This window comes from Xenopus laevis, chromosome 5L (genome assembly GCF_017654675.1).
Source record: "Xenopus laevis strain J_2021 chromosome 5L, Xenopus_laevis_v10.1, whole genome shotgun sequence".
In the NCBI taxonomy this organism is placed as follows: Eukaryota; Metazoa; Chordata; class Amphibia; order Anura; family Pipidae; genus Xenopus; species Xenopus laevis.
The window spans coordinates 154,635,218-154,653,535 of record NC_054379.1 but is presented as its reverse complement, the minus strand read 5'-3'; the positions used below and the strand labels follow the sequence as shown (position 1 = coordinate 154,653,535).

Below are 18,318 nucleotides of genomic sequence, written 5' to 3'. Positions count from 1 at the left end.
TGGGCCGGAATTGGAGAAGATTATCAGCCAAGCCACAGGGGGCAAAAGTAACTCTCCTATCACAGCCCAAGGCGCGGCCCACATTTTGAAGGTCGAAAGTTTTTTCGTGGCTCCCAAACTAAGAATACGAGATTCTCCCCCCCCCCAAGACAATCCTTGACAGCACGTGGTCATTTCGCAAATAAGCAAAGACTCGCCTGGCACAACAAGAAACACAATCCTAAATCCTGGGACAAGTCTACCTCAGCATGATGGTGTCCCCACACCTTCTACCACATCACCAATAGGAGGGATGTTAAGACGCCTGGCTCACACTTGTACAGGATGTCTGGATCCAGGAGGTGGTGTCTCAAGGTTATCATCTAGAGTTTTCATCACCTCCTACCCATCATTTCTTCATGTCCAGACTTCCGACAGAGCCAAACAAGCAGACAGCCTTCCTGAAAGTCATCATCAACCTCCTCCTATCAAAGGTGATCACTCCCGTGCCCACAAGAGACTGTTTCAAGAGTTACTATTCAAACCTATTTGTAGTACCCAAGAAGGACTGGTCAGTTCGTCCCATCCTAGATCTAAAGGAGCTAAACAAACTCATTCGTCCCAGACACTTCAAGATGGAATCTCAGATCTGTCATCTCGGCGATGACTCCGGGGCAGTTCCTGGTCTCTCTGGATATAAAGGATGCTTATCTGCATGTCCCCATTTTATTTTTTTAAGATTTGCCTTCCAAAACCATAATTTACAATTTACAAGCCTCCCTTTCGGCCTCACATCAGCTCCTAGGGTCTTCACCAAGATCATGGCTGCAGCCACAGCAGTGATCCGCGGTGCGGGTGTCTCCATCACACCCTATCTGGACGATCTGCTGATCAAGGCTCCATCCTCCGGGAGGCTCACCGTTCCCTCAAGATCACTCTGGACAAGTTACAGCAGTTAGTTTGGGTTCTGGACCTATCCAAGTCCTCGCTGACACCCAGCCAATCCATGATTTTCCTCAGTATGCAATTCAACACACAGACTCAAAGGATCTCTCTTCCCCTGGAGAAGGCGTTCATCTCCGACTGCTGGTGAAGTCACTCTTGCAGAAACAACACACTGTCCGATTTTGCATGAAGGTGCTGGGAGTCATGGTCTCCACCATAGAAGCAGTACCATTCGCCCAGTTCCATCTCCAAAAGCTTCAATCAAACATTCTCACAATGTGGAAACGGCGATCCCTTCTACAAGAGATCCGCCTTTCTCACAAGACGAGGGTATCTCTGCACTGGTGGCTGAAGACCTCCCACCTTACGTCAGGCAGACCACTGGGAGACCCACACTGGCGAGTCCTTACCACAGACACAAGCCTGTTCGGCTGGGGAGCTGTTCTCGAGGGGAAACCAGCTCAAGGAGTCTGGAACTCAGAAGAAAGGAGACTACCGATCAATCTTCTAGAGATTCGAACAATTTGTCTAGGTCTCCTTCATTGTCAACGGGACTTATCGAATCAGGCAGTAAAGATTCAGATGGACAATGCCACAGCGGTGGCTTACATCAACCACCAAGGGGGCACGAGAAGCAGAGGGGCCCTAAACGAGGTCATAAAAATCTTCCAATGGGCAGAAAGTCAGCAGACCATTCTTTCAGCCATATACATTCCGGGTCTCCTGAACTGGGAAGCGGACTTACTAAGCAGACAATCCAGGCGAATGGTCACTAAATGACTTAAGTGTTTCACGAAATAACACAGAGGTGGGGCACGCCAGAGGTGGACCTTCTGGCCACCCAATACAATCGAAAGGTGGAAAGGTTTCTAACTCGGTACAGAGATCCTTAGCCTTAGATGTCGACGTCCTCACAGCGGACTGGCAATTTCACCTGGCGTATGCCTTTCCTCCCCTTCCACTCCTGCCAAGGATAATCAGAAGGTTACAGACTGTACAGACAACCCTCATTCTCATAGCTCCAAGGTGGCCTCATCACTCCTGGTTCACAGATTTGATCAACCTGTCAGTGGCAGAACCCTGGACACTGCCTCTTCTTCCAGACCTTCTAACTCAGGGTCAGATCCAACACCCGAATCCATCATACCTGAAATTGACGGCATTGCTCTTGAGACGCACAGCCTAACACAAATGGGGTTTTCTAAGGCCGTGGCTCGCACTATGTGTGCAGCGAGAACCAGTTTCAGCCAAGACATACCATCAAGTCTGGTCTACCTACTGTCAGTGGTGCGCCTGTAACAAGAGGGCCTTCAGGATGTTTTCAGTCACCGATATCCTTGAGTTTCTCCAGGAGGGATTATCCATGGGTCTGTCCCTAGGTTCTCTCAAGTCCCAGATTTCCGCTCTTTCTGTCCTCTTCCAGAAGCGCCTATCATTGTTGCCCGATGTAAAAACCTTTATGCAAGGGCTCGCACATGTAGCTCCCCCAATACGATCACCAGCTCCTCTCTGGGACCTCTCTCTAGTGTTGTGGGCACTTCAACATCCATCCTTTGTCCCTTCAATGGCTCACTTGGAAGACAGTATTACTTCTGGCAATTGCCTCAGCAAGACGTGTTTCGGAACTAAACGCCTTATCCTGCAAGCCATCCGTCCTAGTTTTTCATCACGACAGAGCGGTTCTCAGAACTATTCTCTCTTTATTTCCCAAGGTGGTCTCGGAATTTCATTTGAACCAAGAAATAAGTTCCTACCTGTCCTTCAAAATCCATCAAATCCAAAAGAGGTGGCCCTACACTCCCTGGATCCCGTCAGAACTCAGAATTTCTATCTCCACAGAGTTAAAGACCTCCGTAAGACTGATGCACTGCTTGTCCTACCTTTGGGACCTCAGAAGGGTTCTCGGGGCTTCTAAACCTACTATTTCCCGTTGGATCAAGCAAGCCATTCAGCAAGCCTACACGGCACAAGGAAAAACGTCTCCTTCTAGGATTACTACCCACTCTACCAGAGGGATGAGTATGTCCTGGGCGTTCAGGCATCAGCTGAACAGCTGTACAAGGCAGCTACGTGGACTTCCGTTCACTCCTTTGCCAAATTTTACCATTTTGATAACCTTTGCAGCTTCTGACACTCGCTTCGGCAGGAAGGTGCTCCAAGCTACAGTGTTTTCTTCCACATAGGCCTCACTCTCCCACCTGGAGATTTTTCGAGGGACAGCTTTGGTATGTCCCTGTGTCCCCCAAGGAGACCTGGAGAAAAGGAGATTTTGTGTACTCACCGTTAAATCTTTTTCTCTTCAGTCGCTTGGGGGACACAGGGCTTCCTTCCCTGGATTGAGGCTCTCTGTTTCTCCGTCAGACATGTAACAGTAACTTGGTTGGAGTATTACTATTCTCATTTAGGTTATTATTATTATATTCCTGTTCACTTTGTTACAAACTGAGTTGAGCTCCGCCTACTGGGTGGTAGAGCCAGTGGAGGAGGAACCATTTTTTTCAAGTTGTGTCCTGCCTCCTAGATGTACCATCTATACCCACTGTCCCTGTGTCCCCCAAGCGACTGAAGAGAAAGAGATTTAACAGTGAGTACACAAAAGCTCCTTTTCAGAAACGGTACAGAATATTTAATTGATTGTATTGAGAAAGTTTCCTATTTCAGTATGCTGAAGCTTATATTAAATTTTCATTTTCACGATAGTTGCCCTTTAATAATATAGTAGAATCTGTATATATTTTCTTGTGCAAGCCCCAATATATGTTGCAGCATCTGTGAACCAATGCAACTTGTATGAATTTGTGTGCAGGCCCTGCGGTTGTCTCTCCACAATATTATGGCATTCCTTGGGGAGTGTACCCAGCGGGCTTATTTCAGCAACAGGCAGCTGCCGCAGCCCAAGCAGCCAACAGTAACAACCAGCAAGCAGCAACACAGGCATCGCAAGGACAGCAGCAGGTACAGCATTCCACTGTCTGTGCTAAAATATCCCATCATGTCATCAGGGAATTGGTTATAGAGCTGTTGTATTCCCCTTTAAATTAACGCTTAAAGGAATAGTTCAGTGTTGAAATAAAAACTGGGTAAATAGGCTGTGCAAAATAAAAAATGTATCTAATATAGTTAGTTAGCCAAAAATGTAATGTATAAAGGCTGGAGTGGCTGGATGTGTAACATAATAGCCAGAACACTACTTCCTGCTTTTCAGCTCTCTAACTCTTGAGTTAGTCAGCGACTTGAAGGGGCCACATGGGACATAACAGTGAGTTTGCAATTGATCCTCCGCATTCAGCTCAGATTCAAAAGCAACATTTATGACACGTGTCCCCCCTTAAGTTAGCGATTGGTTACTGCCTGGTAACCAATCAGTGGAAACCTAGAGAGCTGAAAAGCAGGAAGTAGTGTTCTGGCTATTACCGGTATGTTACACATCCAGTCACTCCAGCCTTTATACATTATAAATTACATTTTTGGATAACTAACTATATTAGAAAAATGTTTTATTTTGCACAGCCTATCTATTTACCAGTTTTTATTTTTACACCGAAAAATTCTTTAAAGGGGTTCTTCGCCGTTGAGTTAACTTTTAGTATGAAGTAGATAGGGATATTCTGAACAAAATTGTTCTGTTGTTAGGCTGCTGGTGGGGGGGTTTGATATCACTCCAACTTGCGGTACAGCAGTAAAGAGTGATTGAAGTTTATCAGAGCACAAGTCACATGACTGGGGGCAGCTGGGAAACTGACAATATGTCTAGCCCCATGTCAGATTTCAAAATTAAATATAAAAAAAAAAATCTTTTGAGAAATTGATTTCAAAGCAGAATTCTGCTGGAGCAGCACTTTAAACTATAAAATGTGAACAAGCCCTTTAATCTTATACACCATGTATCTGTCTATACACCATCTGTCTATAGGTTATGAGGGCCACATCCAATCAGCGCCCGCTTACTCCTAATCAGGCACAGCAAGGACAGCAGCCAGAATCGCTTGCAGCAGCAAACCAAGCTCAGATATTTGGACAGGGTCTTGCAACCAGCATGCCAGGTATTATGACCACACACATATGTTTGTCATTCTCAAAGATGCAATAAAAGGCATATTTTTGTGTTATTAAAGGACAAGTAACTCTAAAAATGTATAAGTAAAAAATGAATTTCTTCCGCCTCCAATAATACTGCCATCCTGGACAATATCTTTAATATTTAAAACATAAATAATGCAATAAAACCTCACTTCCGGTCTTCCGACTATGTTTGGGGAGAGGGTGTCTGTTTATCTCGTCGGCTTCATTTATTTCTCCAAGAGCCGTGAGCGATGAAGGCAGTAGACAGGACACTCGTTTACTGCTCGCAGCTCTTAGGGAAATAAATCAAGATAACCAAAGGGAGAACAAGCCTGGCTGAAAATCATTCATAAAGCGGAGCAATACTTTCAGGTTTTAAAAATAAATCGGCTAGCAGGACATCGGGTCGCCACATCGCCTTTTTAAACCAGACAAGAAGTGAGATTTTATTGCATTATTTATGTTTTAAATATTAAAGTGGACCTGTCACCCAGACAAAAAGCTGTATAATTAAAGGCCTTTTTAAATTAAACATGAAATCCAATTTCTATTCTTTATTAAAGCGTTCATAGCTGTTGTAAGCTCATTTTAAAATCTCATCTGTCAATCAAATATTGTCTGCCTTAGGCATAGAGGCGGGCCAAGCAATTACTTTCACTTTCCATTCAGCACTTCCTAGATGTCACTGCTCTCCCCACATTCCCCCAGTTCTCTGTAGCCAGGGCATGGGGATGGACATTGGGTCCCCCATTCTGGTGCACAAACAAGATTCTGAGCTGATGGAAAGCTTGCCTTAATAACAGTGTCCACAAAAGGGCTCCTGCCTGCTTGCTATAATTCCCAGACTGAAGGACACAACGATTCCAATATTTTATATAGTGTAATAATTTTAATTCATTTTAAAGCTTAACTAATGTGATAAAATAGGATTTTGGTTTAACGGGTCCCCATTAAAGATAGATAACTTGTCCCGAACGGCAGTATCATTGAAGGGGGAGGATTATTTTTTTACATATACATTTTAGTGTTGCTTGTCCTTTAAACCTACTTCTATAAATCAATATCAGAGATCAGGTATTAAGTTATCATCATCATCATCACATTGTCTATTCTAGGCTACCAGCTCCTCACTCCCACTGCCTACTATGATCAGACTGGTGCCTTGGTGGTTGGTCCCGGAGCCCGAGCAGGACTTGCTGCCCAAGTACGTTTAGTGGCTTCTGCTCCAGTTCTTCTCAGTCCCGCCGCTGCTCAAGCTGGTAGGTTTATTACTCCTTATACTCCGTGTGACTGGTTTGTGTAGCTAGTTCAACAATGGGCCATGTTAGGGTACTCTGACATACTCTGTTCTTGTGTTCTCGTTTATTCTAGTCATTGGCAGCATGATCTCTCTATTTGGCTTGTTGGGGCTGGTGGGTTTCTAGCAAGAAACTTCCTAGACTTTTACAGGTTACATTTGGGGGGGGGGGGGGTTTTAAAGGGGAAATCCACACAAACATAACTCAAGCTTTTTGAAAAGTAAACAGAATTTCAAGCAACTTTGCAATATATATCAATTAAAAAATATGCAGACGTTTCATGATTTTTAATGGTTTGGAACAGTTCCCTAAGCCTAGCCCCCTGCTCTCCTGCTGATCTGTCTGACTACTTTGCTGAGCTGTCTGACTACTGTCCTCAGCCTGCATCCTCCAAACGCCACAATTCCCTGCACACGTGATTTCAATAAGGAACAGAAGATCACAGTGCAATGCAGTGTGGGTTATGTAGTTCCTTTAAAGGTGGCTGATCATGAGTATTTGCATATATTAAGTTGGTAACATGCAGCTTCTTTATTTCTGCAGCTACGGCGACTGGTGCCAACAGCCTTACCGGAGCCACAAATGGTATGTTCAGACAAATGGGTCCTCAGCAGCAGCAGCAGCAGCAGCATCAGCAGCAGCAGCAGCCCAACGCAAACCTTCACTCCAACTCTTTCTACGGAAACAGCACCATGAGCAACAACTCTCAGAGCAGCTCCCTGTTTTCTCCTGGGCCTGGGCAGCCAGGAAGCACATCCCTCGGATTCGGAAGCAGCAATTCACTGGGGGCAGCCATTGGATCTGCATTTGGGGGATTTGGGTCATCGGGTATGTTATGCACCCCATAGGGTCAACTGGAATGGAGTTCCAATATTCTATGACCTTTTAGTCTGTGACATTAGAGGCTCTTCTTAAAGGGGTTGTTCACCTTTGAGTTAACTTTTAGTATGACATAGAGAGTGATATTCTGAGACAATTTGCAATTGGTTTTCATTTTTTATTATTTGTGGTTTTTCAGTTATTTAGCTTTTTATTCAGCACCCCTCCAGTTTGCAATTTCAGCAATCCTGTTGCTAGGGTCCAAAATACCCTAGCAACCATGCATTGATTTGAATAAAAGACTGGAACATAAATAGGAGAGGGCCTGAATAGAAAGATGAGTAATTAAAAGTAACAATACATTTGTAGCCTTACACAGCACTTGTTTTGAGGTGGAGGTCAGTGACCCCCATCTGAAAGCTAGAAAAAATCAGGAGAAGGCGGATATTTCAAAAACTATAGAAAATAAATAATGAAGACCAATGTAAAAGTTGTTTATAATGGGCCATTCTATGATATACTAAAAGTTAACTTAAATGTGAACCACCCCTTTATAGCAGAGGAGTTGACTTGGCTTGTGTGGTCTGACCGTTTTGTGTGAATACGTTGAAGCAGCAGCATCATTGCATTTGTTTTGTCTCGTACTCATTTCTGTATCACTCTGTGTTAGGATAGTATTGAGGCACATGTTATTATCTGGCTTTTTTTTTTCATTTATCCCTGCTCTTCTAATTACACAGAAGCACTTGTTATTTTTCACCATATAGGGTGCATGCCCCACTGGAGTAGATAATGATGAACTTGAGGTCGATTTTAGGATTGAGCCCTCTAGCTGCCTGCATAGCATTGACTTTGCCCATGAAGTCTATCAGAACTTTGGGGTATCAGGAGATCACCTTCTAAGTGATATACAGTTAGGTCCATTAATCTTTGGACAGAGACAATTTTTTTTTCAAATTTTTGTTCTGGACATTATCACAATGAATTTTAAATGAAACAACTCGGATGCAGTTGAACTGCAGACTTTCAGCTTTAATTCAGTGGGTTGAACAAAAAGATTGCATAAAAAATGTGAGGAATTTTTTAATACAATCACTTCATTTCAGAGGCTCAAAAGTAATTGGACAAATAAAACACTAAAAATAAAATGTTCATTTCTAATACTTGGTTGAAAACCCTTTGCTGGCAATGACAGCCTGAAGTCTTGAACTCACGGACATCACCGGATTCTGGGTTTCCTCCTTTTTAAAGCTCTGCCAGGCCTTTACTACAGCAGCTTTCAGTTTGTTTGTTTGTTTGTGGGCCTTTCTGTCCCAAGTTTAGTCTTCAACAAGTGAAATGCAGCTCAATTGGGTTCAGATCAGGTGACTGACTTGGCCATTCAACAATATTCCACTTCTTTGCTTTAATAAACCTCTGGGTTGCTTTGGCTGTATGTTTTGGGTCATTAAGAAACGCTTCCCAATCAATTTGACGGCATTTAGCTGGATTTGAGCAGATAATATGGGGGGAATTCACAAAAGTGGAAAGAGCCCATTTCTGGAGTAAAAGTGGTGGTAAACTGGTGTAAAATACTTTCTCCATATTCACAAAGAGAAATCTGCCTAAATTCTGACTCAACCTCCACTTTTCATATTTTAGTGAAAGACAGTTTACAGACACTTTTATGAATTTGTCTTAAAAACAATATAAATATGGTGCAAAAACGACATTTTAAACAACATTTTCTGCCAACATTTTAAAAATGGAGTAAAGCTCAGTATAATACTTCCCCACGTGTCATATCATTTCTAAAATAACTTGCTCTGCTTTGGTTGAGCCAGTCTTCATTTCACACCTCTTGTAGGTGCCCCATTAGGGAATTATTAGCATATTAATAGGGATTAGTCAGGGCACAAGTTTCTGTCTAAAGCTGGCCATAGATTTTTAAAAGATCTGATGATCATCGTGAGACCACGATTATCTCGGAACGATCATACGAATTGTCCATCAACTAAAGAGACCAATTTGCCAGGAAAACAAAGGGGAGCTGCCTGCTTGGCCCTGCAAAAATAGATAGATTGCACTGGGACCGACAAAGGGACGATCAGTTTCCTGACAGATGTCGGCCGAAAAATCGTAAGATGTACGATCGTTCGAATCCCACTAACCTCACGATAATTTCGAAGGATTGGTCGGACTTCGCTAAAATCGGTCGTTCGGCAAGAGAAATCTTTGCGTCTGTGGGGAGCTTACACCTATAACCCTATAGGTGTAAAAGCCTCATTAACAAAACAAATAAAAAGATGATTAACAAAAAAAGTGTATTTTATATGTAAAAAGTTTTCAACACACAGTTGCATTACTTTACTAGTTTTATCTTAATGAATGAGGCAATATTAGCAATTTGAGTGAATATATTATCTAGAGGAAAAATAAAGCCTCCCAGCCATTTTTTTTTGTTTTGGCAGCAATTAGACTTGACCTAAGATAATAAAACCTTTTGTGTCTAAAATCCCTATATTATGCAAAATAGCATTTCTTGTATTTAGACCCTTATATATTGTTACAGAAGTGGCATTACATTCTCAGGATGTACCAAACTGTAGATTTTGGCACTACAGGTATAGGATCCCTTATCCGGAAACCCGATATCCAGAAAGCTCCGGATTTCGGAATAGAGTCTCCCATAGACTCAATTTTAACCAAATAATCCAAATTTTTAAAAATGATTTCCTTTTTCTGTGTAATAATATAACAGTAGCTTGAACTTGATCCCAACTAAGATATAATTAATCCTTATTGGAAGCAAAACCAGCCTATTGGCTTTATTTAATGTTTAAATGAATTTCTAGGAGACTTAAGGCATGAAGACCCAAATTACCGTTATCCGGAAAACCCCAGGTCCCGAGCATTCTGGATAACAGGTCCCATACCTGTACTAATATTGTAGCAATTTCTCGCATGGGTTTTTTCTGTTTTTGCAGCTTAAAGATGGCTTGTTCCATCTGCATGGAGAGCTCCTTTGACCGCATATGGTCTGTTCCACATACAAGCACCCCCCCCCCTCAAATCAAATCCAGGGCGTTTATCTGCTTCATTGAAAATGACATAACAAAGGAATTGCCCCCACCTGCCCATGAAATAGTGAACTGTCCAATTGCTTTTGAGCCCCTGAAATGAAGTGATTGTGTTAAAAAAAAAAAAAAAAAAGGCTTTTACTTCCTCACATTTTTATGCAACCACTGAATTAAAGCTGAAAGTCTGCAGTTCAACTGCATCTGAGTTGTTTCATTTAAAATTCATTGTGGTCATGTACAGAACCAAAATTAGAAAAAAAGGTGTCTCTGTCCAAAGATTTATGGGTCTAACTGTATTTAAAGTGATGGTTACGTATTCTTAAACATGGAAAGAAATGTGCTAATTTTACCTATGAACTGTCCGTCTCTGCCACCGCACAGCTCCCATCCCCCTCGAGTGCAACCTTAATAACTGAAACTATTTTGGGGACGCACAGCTTCATAACGGAGGGTCTGCGGGTGGCAGTGGGGCAGAACATTTGCAGGAAGGCAGCTGTATGGTTTATCCTTTAAGGATAGTGACATGTTCCTGATAAATATGGAGGTTTATCCTTTATCCTTGTAAACGTATAGAAACTGTTTCTTCTCGGTCTCTGTTGCATTGTGTAGTCGGCCATGTCTGCCATCCATTCACATTGCATGCGTGCAAGTTCTTTAACTCCCTGCCCAAAGAGTCAGTGCTTTAAACTTACGACTAGTCTATTCCTCCAGATGTTTCCAGCCCCTGCTTTTCCCTTAGGGATTGGCTTATTTTTTATTTTATCAGCAGCCGAACCTCGTGGAACGTTTACTGTGTGTGAGAGAGATCCCAGCTTTACGATAGTCCCATGGCACCTTGGAAATCCATTTTTATTCCATGTCCCTACAGTGCAGAAGAGCTATTTATGAACATTTGTGTCATTTATATACAATCACCATCTTGGAGTCGGTGCCAGTTTAGCACTGTAGCGGTTGATACAGTAACAATCCATGTAGGTCGTCTTGAAGCAATAGGAAAGTCTATTGAGATTAAATAGAGAGTATAACTAGCATATGTAGTTAATGTAACATATTCCTTACACTGTTCTGTTTGCTTAGTGGTGTGATCAGAAGCCAATAGCCCAGGGCTGCCATTTGCAATTGTTACCCTCAATCTGGTCATTTTGTGTTTTTTAGCTGTTGCCAACCTCATACTCCAACCTTATGTTGCTGTCTCTCGCCTGAATCTAATTTCAGATGTTCATCATTAACCCTGTGTGTTTTTTTATTTTATTTTTTTATTTCTTCAGTGGGCAATTCCGCAGGTAGTAGTGGCTCAAGGAGAGATTCCCTGTCTGCTAGCTGTGACTTGTACAAAAGGTCTAGCAGCAGCCTAGCAGCCATAGGGCAGCCATATTACAATAGCCTGGGCTTCTCCTCTTCTCCGAGTCCAATAAGCATGCCTCTGCCAAGCCAAACGTCAGGACATTCACTAACGCCACCGCCATCCCTTTCATCACATGGATCCTCATCCAGTTTGCATTTAGGTAAAGCAAACTCTTATTTGTATGTTTTGTGTGTGTTTTTGTGAATGTGACTGTGCTGTGCTATTTATTTGTGTTGCGTTACCGTTCAGCATTTGTAATTGACTGTTTTTCCTTACAGACGTGGGACATGAGGATAGGTGCAAGATACAGGGATGCCATACTGCAGGCTTTGCTCAGCTCCAGACCTTAAAGGAGAATTCAACCCGTAATAAAAAAACCCTGCTCCCCCCCCCCCGGGCAAATTCTACTAATTTTTTAAATAAAAAAACCCTCCTCCCTACCCTGGGTAGACCCCCCTCCCTCCAGCCTACCTGCCCCCTGAGCAAATGCCCCTAATTTTTTACTCACCCCTCTGTGCAGATTCTGGCCATGGAGTTCACGGCAGCCATCTTCTTTCTTCTGACTTTTTCGGCGCATGCGCAGTTGGGGTAAGTGTCCGATCCCGAACAATTGTGCATGCGCCAAAAGTCACGAAAATTCAGATTTCGGAACTTTCAGTACATTTCATGACTTTTGGCGCATGCGCAGTTGTTCGGGACCGGAATCTTACTCCCAACTGCGCATGCCCCGAAAGTGCCGTCAATACACGAAGATTACTGGAGAACAAGATGGCTGCCGTGAATGCCGAGGCCAGAATCTGCATGGTGGGGTGAGTAGAAAATTAGGGGCATTTGCTCAGGAGGCAGGTAGGCTGGAGGGAGGGGGGTCTACCCAGGGTAGGGGGGAGGGTTTTTTTTTATTACGGTTTGAATTCTCCTTTAAAGGGGTGGTTCACCTTTGAGATATCTTTTAGCATGATGTAGAGAGTGATGCCTAACCAGTAGCTCCAGAGAAACAGCAGAGGCTTATTTGTGAATTCCAGGCTTGGATTTAGGTTTTGGTTGCATAAAAACAGGTGTACTGCCAAACAGAGACTCCTGTAGATTGCCAGACCACACAGGGGCTACCAAATAGCCAATAACATCCTTTATTTTGCACCCCTTTATTCATGCTTGTGTTGCTCCCCAACTCTTTTTACATTTGAATGTGGCTCACAGGTGAAAAGGATTGGGGACCCCTGATGTGTAGAGTGATATTCTGATACAATTTGCATTTGATTTTACTTTTTTAAAACCATCTGGTTGCTAGGGTCCAAATTACACTAGCGACCATGCATTGATTGTAATAAGGCTGAAATATGGATAGGAGAGGGGCTGAATACAAAGACAAGTGAAAAAAGTAGCAATAACAATATATTTGCAGCTTTTCAGAGCATTTGTTTTTTTTTTTAGAGGGATCGGTGACTCCCGTTTGAAAGCTGGGAAGAGTCCGAGGCAGAAGGGAAATAATTAAACTATAAAAAATAAATAATGAAGACAAATTGAAAAGTTGTTTAGATTTGGCCTTTCTATAACATACTGAAAGTAACATTTAAGTTAACTTTTTAGTATGATATAGAATGGCTTTTAAAGGGATATTGTCATGGGAGAACTTTTTTTTCCCCAAAACGCATCAGTTAAAAGTGCTGCTTCAGCAGAATTCTGCACTGAAATCCATTTTTCAAAAGAGCAAACTGATTTTTTTTTTTATATTGAATTATGAAATCGGCCATGGGGCTAGACATATTGTCCGTTTCCCAGCTGCTCCCAGTCATGTGACTTGTGCTCTGATCAACTTCAGCCACTCTTTACTGCTGTGCTGCAAGTTGGAGTGAGATCACCCCCTCCCTTCCTCCCCCCCCCCCCCCAGCAGCCTAACAACAGAACAATGGGATAACAGCTGCCTGGTGGATCTAAGAATAGCACTTAAATCCAGGTCCCACTGAGACACTTTCAATTACATTGAGTAGGAGAAACAGCCTGCCAGAAAGCAGTTCCATCCTAAAGTGCTGCCTCTTTCTGAAAGCACATGACCAGGCAAAATGACCTGAGATGCATCTACACACCAATATTATAAATAAATACACTTGCTGGTTCAGGAATTACATTTGTTATTGTAGAATGAATTATTTGCAGTGTAAACAGTGTCATTTAGAAATAAAAACTACACCATAAAAATCATGACCGAATCCCTTTAAGTTTTTAATTATTTGTCCTTTTCTCATGACTTTCCAGCTTTTGCATGGGGGTTGCCGACCCCAGCAGCCAAAAAAACTATTGCTCTGTGAGGCTGCAATTTTACTTTTTTTTTTTTTTTTTAAATTTAATTTATTACTTATTTTTCTGTTCACATATTCTCCTATTCATATACCAGGCTCTCAGTCAAACCATTCCCTTATTGCTAGGTTAATTTGGACCCTAGCAACTAGATAGCTGTTGAAATTTCAAACTGGAGAGCTGCTGAGCAAAAGATGAAATAATTAAAAAGAAAAAACAACAACAAAAAAAACAGTTGCAAATTGTCTCAAATTAACTCTCTACAAATACTTAAAGTGAACTCAGAGGTGGACAACCCTTTTAATGCAAGAGTTATGGGTTGCGATGCTCATGCCAAATTAAAACCAACATGGAAACCCTTTCCCAGTAGGGTTGTTGAGCTAACAGAAGCTTCTTTTGCCATTGGTTTAGAATCCAACATCTCCTTTATAGACGCTTGAGTTGTGATTAGTCTCTGGTAGAACAGTTACAAGTGCGTATGTGGATTTGTGGAGCCCCCTACTGAGATATTTTGCCGATTGCACCGTAGTTGATTGGCCGGGAACAGGAATACACGCTGGACCAATTCAGCGCATGCATTGTGCCCTATGCTGAACCAGAACAGTTGTGTAGATGTCCTGCTGCTTGTGGGGAAATCCTTAAAGGAGGAGAGTCATTTTACCTTGGGATGCCAAATGTTAGGCACCCCAAGTGATTGTATTGACTTACCTGAAACCCCAGGCTGGTGTTCATTCAGCTGAAAACTGCACCGACCCGGAATTATTCCAGCGAGCACCAGGTAACGATCATCTTCGCTTCTTTATTTATCAAATTTTCTGGGGCAGATACACGTGCAATAGAATGAAATAGCTGACTTTTTCTTTGAAGTTCAGCTTTTTGCTCTACTGCACGTGTGCAGCTGAAAGAAGAATCATTAAGAGGAACGTTCCGTGGTGCTCGCTGGAATAACCTAGGGGCAGTTTTCTGCTGATCAGAGCACCAGCCTGGGGTGTCATTTAAGTAAATACAATCACTTGGGGAGCCTAACATTTGGCACCACCAAGCACAAAAATACTTTCCTTCTCCTTTAAAGTAGAATTAAACCCTAAAAATGAATATGGCTAAAAATGACATATTTTCTATACTGAACTTATTAAACAAGTCTAAAGTTTGAGCTTGTCAATAGCAGCAATGATCCAGGACTTCAAACTTGTCACAGGGGGTCACCATCTTGGAAAGTGTCTGTGACACTCACATGCTCAGTGGGCTCTGATTGGCTGTTGAGAAGCTAAGCTTAGGGCTCGTCACTAATTATCCAGCAGAAAATGAGCTTCCCTGTAATATAAGCTGATGCTACAGGGCTGATTATTAAATTCTGATGCTAATTGCACTGGTTTCTGCCATGTAGTAATTATCTGTATTAATTACTAATCAGCCTTATATTGTGACATTTCTATTCTATGTGTACTGTATATTGTGAGTTGGTCCCTAAGCTCAGTAAGTGACAGCAGCACAGAGCATGTGCAGTGAATCAGCAGAAAAGAAGATGGGGAGCTACTGGGGCATCTTTGGAGACACAGATCTTTACTGCTAAAGGGCTGTGGTTGCCTTGGATTGGTACAGAAGCATAAAAAAATGTACAACATTTCTAGCTACTTCTTTAGTTAGGCTTTAGTTCTCCTTTAAATCCATTATTTGTTCTTTTGCCAGTAGTTTTACTGGAGGAGCTGTTTCATAGAAGCAATCGAGTAAATTTACAGAACTGTTCTCTCATAGGGGGACTGACCAATGGCAGTGGCCGTTACTTCTCTGCAGCACCAGGGGCAGAGGCAAAGTATCGGAGTGCTGCCAACACCTCCAGTTTCTTCAGCTCCAACAGCCAGCTTTTCCCCCCATCCCGCCTGAGGTACAACAGAGCTGACATTATGCCCTCTGGACGCAGCAGATTGCTGGAGGACTTCAGGAACAACCGCTTCCCAAACCTGCAGCTCAGAGACCTGATGGGGCACATTGTGGAGTTTTCTCAAGACCAACATGGATCCAGGTAGGCTTATGGCACATTACTAATTAGGCCAATTATTTGTGTAAAGGGGTGGTTCACCTTTAAGTTAAAGGGGAACTCAGGCTTCCAACCCAAAATCTGATAGAGGCCCCACATAACACAGAAACCCCTAATATACCCATCAGTTACCATTTTCTTCAAAAACTATGAATAAATGCCATTTTCTATGCTGAAATCCAGCTGTTTTAACAGTTCTTCTCTTTCTGCATCATTTGAAATCCTGGCAGGGAAGGAGGGACTAAACACTGATGTTACAAATTGTAACAACTTCTCCACAGCTTACAGACAGCATGCAGGAACTACATAACCCACAATGCATTGCACTGGGATGTTCCTTTCCTTATTGAAATCACGTGTGCAGGGAATTGTGGGGTTTGGAGGATGCAGGCTGAGGACAGACGGCTGTTGATACAAAGTAACAGTAGTCAGACAGCTCAGCAAAGTAGTCAGACAGATCAGCAGGGGGCTAGGCTTAGGGAACTGTCAGAAACCATTAAAAATCATGAAAAGTCTGCATATTTTTTAATTGATCTATATTGCAAAGTTGCTTGAAATTATGTTTACTTTTCAAAAAGCTTAAGTTATGTCTGTATGATGTTCCCCTTTAACTTTTAGTATGTTCTGAAATGGCCAATCAACCAGATTGCTGAGATTGAAAACCAAATAAAAAGCTAAATAACTCAAAAACCACAAATAACAAAAAACATTTGCAAATTATCTCAGAATATCACCCTCTAAATCATAAAAAAAGTTAATTTAAAGGTGAACAACCCCTAGGACACTATTAGGGGCACCTCTGCCATATTTTGGAGCGTTCTAGATAGTATATCCCATGCCATGTTTTCTATAAAATATTTACTGATTGGTTTCAACCTAACATCATGTCGCCAATATTTCAGGTTTATTCAGCAAAAACTGGAGCGTGCCAGCCCTGCAGAACGGCAGCTGGTGTTCAGTGAGATTCTACAAGCTGCCTATCAGTTGATGACTGACGTATTCGGAAATTATGTGATTCAAAAATTCTTTGAAGTAGGTTTTCCCCCCCCCCCCTTTGTTGTGTTAAAGGAATTGTTCAGTATAAAAGTAAAAACTGGGTAAATAAATAGGCTGTGCAAAATAAAAAAAAATTCAATATAGTTAGTTAGCCAAAAATGTAATATATAAAGGCTGGAGTGACTGGATGTGTAACATAATAGCCAGAACACTACTTCCTGTTTTTCAGCTCTCTTGGTTTCCACTGATTGGTTACCAGGCAGTGACCTGGGGGAGGCACATGAGTCATAACTGAGGATCAATTGCAAACTCACTGAACAGTTATGTCCCATGTGGCCCCCCTTAAAGGGGTTGTCCAACTTCAAACAACTAGTTGGTTTCAGATAGATCACCAGAAATACCAACTTTTTCCAATTACTTTCTATTTTCTATGTGTCACCGGTTTTCTAATATTGAAGTGTAAAGTATAATTTTTCACCTTCTAAAGCAGCTCTGGGAGGGGGGGTCGCCGACCCTGTAAACTGTTCTAAATTGATACATCTAGTTGATACATTGGTTCTTTGTCCCTGCTGAGCAGAATCTCTGGGTTTCATTACAGGCAGCTGTAGAATTGATACAATAGTTGCTAATACTCCAGAGACGCTGCTGAGAAATGGATCAACTAATGTTGCAAAATTGTAACCGTTCAGAGTCTGCACCTGAATTACACCAGAGACAGGAACATTAAAAGTTAAGGGCAGAGACAGACTAGAAGATTCGGGGAGATTAGTTGCCTAGCGACAAATCGCCTCTTCTTTGGGCGACTTCAAAAAGGAAGTGCTCGGAGTGCCATCCTGCCAGCGATTTAGATTCTAGCCGGTGGGGGGGGGGCAGTTTGGGGAGATAAGTCGCCCAAAGAAGAAATGATTTGTCACCGGGCGACTAATCTCCCTGAATCTTCTTGTCTTTCTCTGCCCTTAACTTGAATTTTTGGAAAACCGGTAAAAAATAAATAGTGGAAAGTAATTGAAAAAAGTCTTTATTTCTGGGGAACAATCTGAAAACAACTGAAAAAAGTGTTTGGAAGGTGAACAAACCCTTTAAAGTCATTAACTCAAGAGTTAGAGAGGTGAAAAGCAGGAAGTAGTGTTCTGGCTATTATGTTACACATCCAGTCACTCCAGCCTTTATACATTACATTTTTGGCTAACTAACTATATTAGAAACATTTTTTATTTTTCACAGTCTATTTATCCAGTTTTTATTTTTACACTGAACTGTTCCTTTTAAGTGTTTCCAACTGTGAGCATTTGGTCTCTGTGTGGGTTTGCTTCTATCCAACACATAACTAAGGGCAGTTACTATATCCTTGCCCTGATCCCATTCCGTCTAGCGTTGCTTTCAACATACATATGGGATTTCCTTCAGCGTTCGGGTAAACTATAACCCTTTCAACACACTCTCAGGGTGCTGGGAATAGTAGCCCAGGAGCAGCTGAAGGCC

At 42.1% G+C, this 18,318-nt stretch overlaps 1 protein-coding gene across 5 annotated transcripts in view; it reads left to right on the top strand.

Annotated features, from left to right (window-relative positions):
- pum2.L (pumilio RNA binding family member 2 L homeolog) overlaps positions 1-18,318 on the top strand; it is a 65,357-nt gene that overhangs the window by 35,674 nt on the left and 11,365 nt on the right. For all 5 annotated transcript variants that reach the window (XM_018261595.2, XM_018261593.2, XM_041562046.1 and 2 more), the window contains 7 exon segments: positions 3,731-3,879; positions 4,838-4,967; positions 6,102-6,245; positions 6,828-7,112; positions 11,431-11,667; positions 15,558-15,825; positions 16,743-16,872. In XM_018261595.2, coding sequence (XP_018117084.1) covers positions 3,731-3,879; positions 4,838-4,967; positions 6,102-6,245; positions 6,828-7,112; positions 11,431-11,667; positions 15,558-15,825; positions 16,743-16,872 — 1,343 coding nt within the window.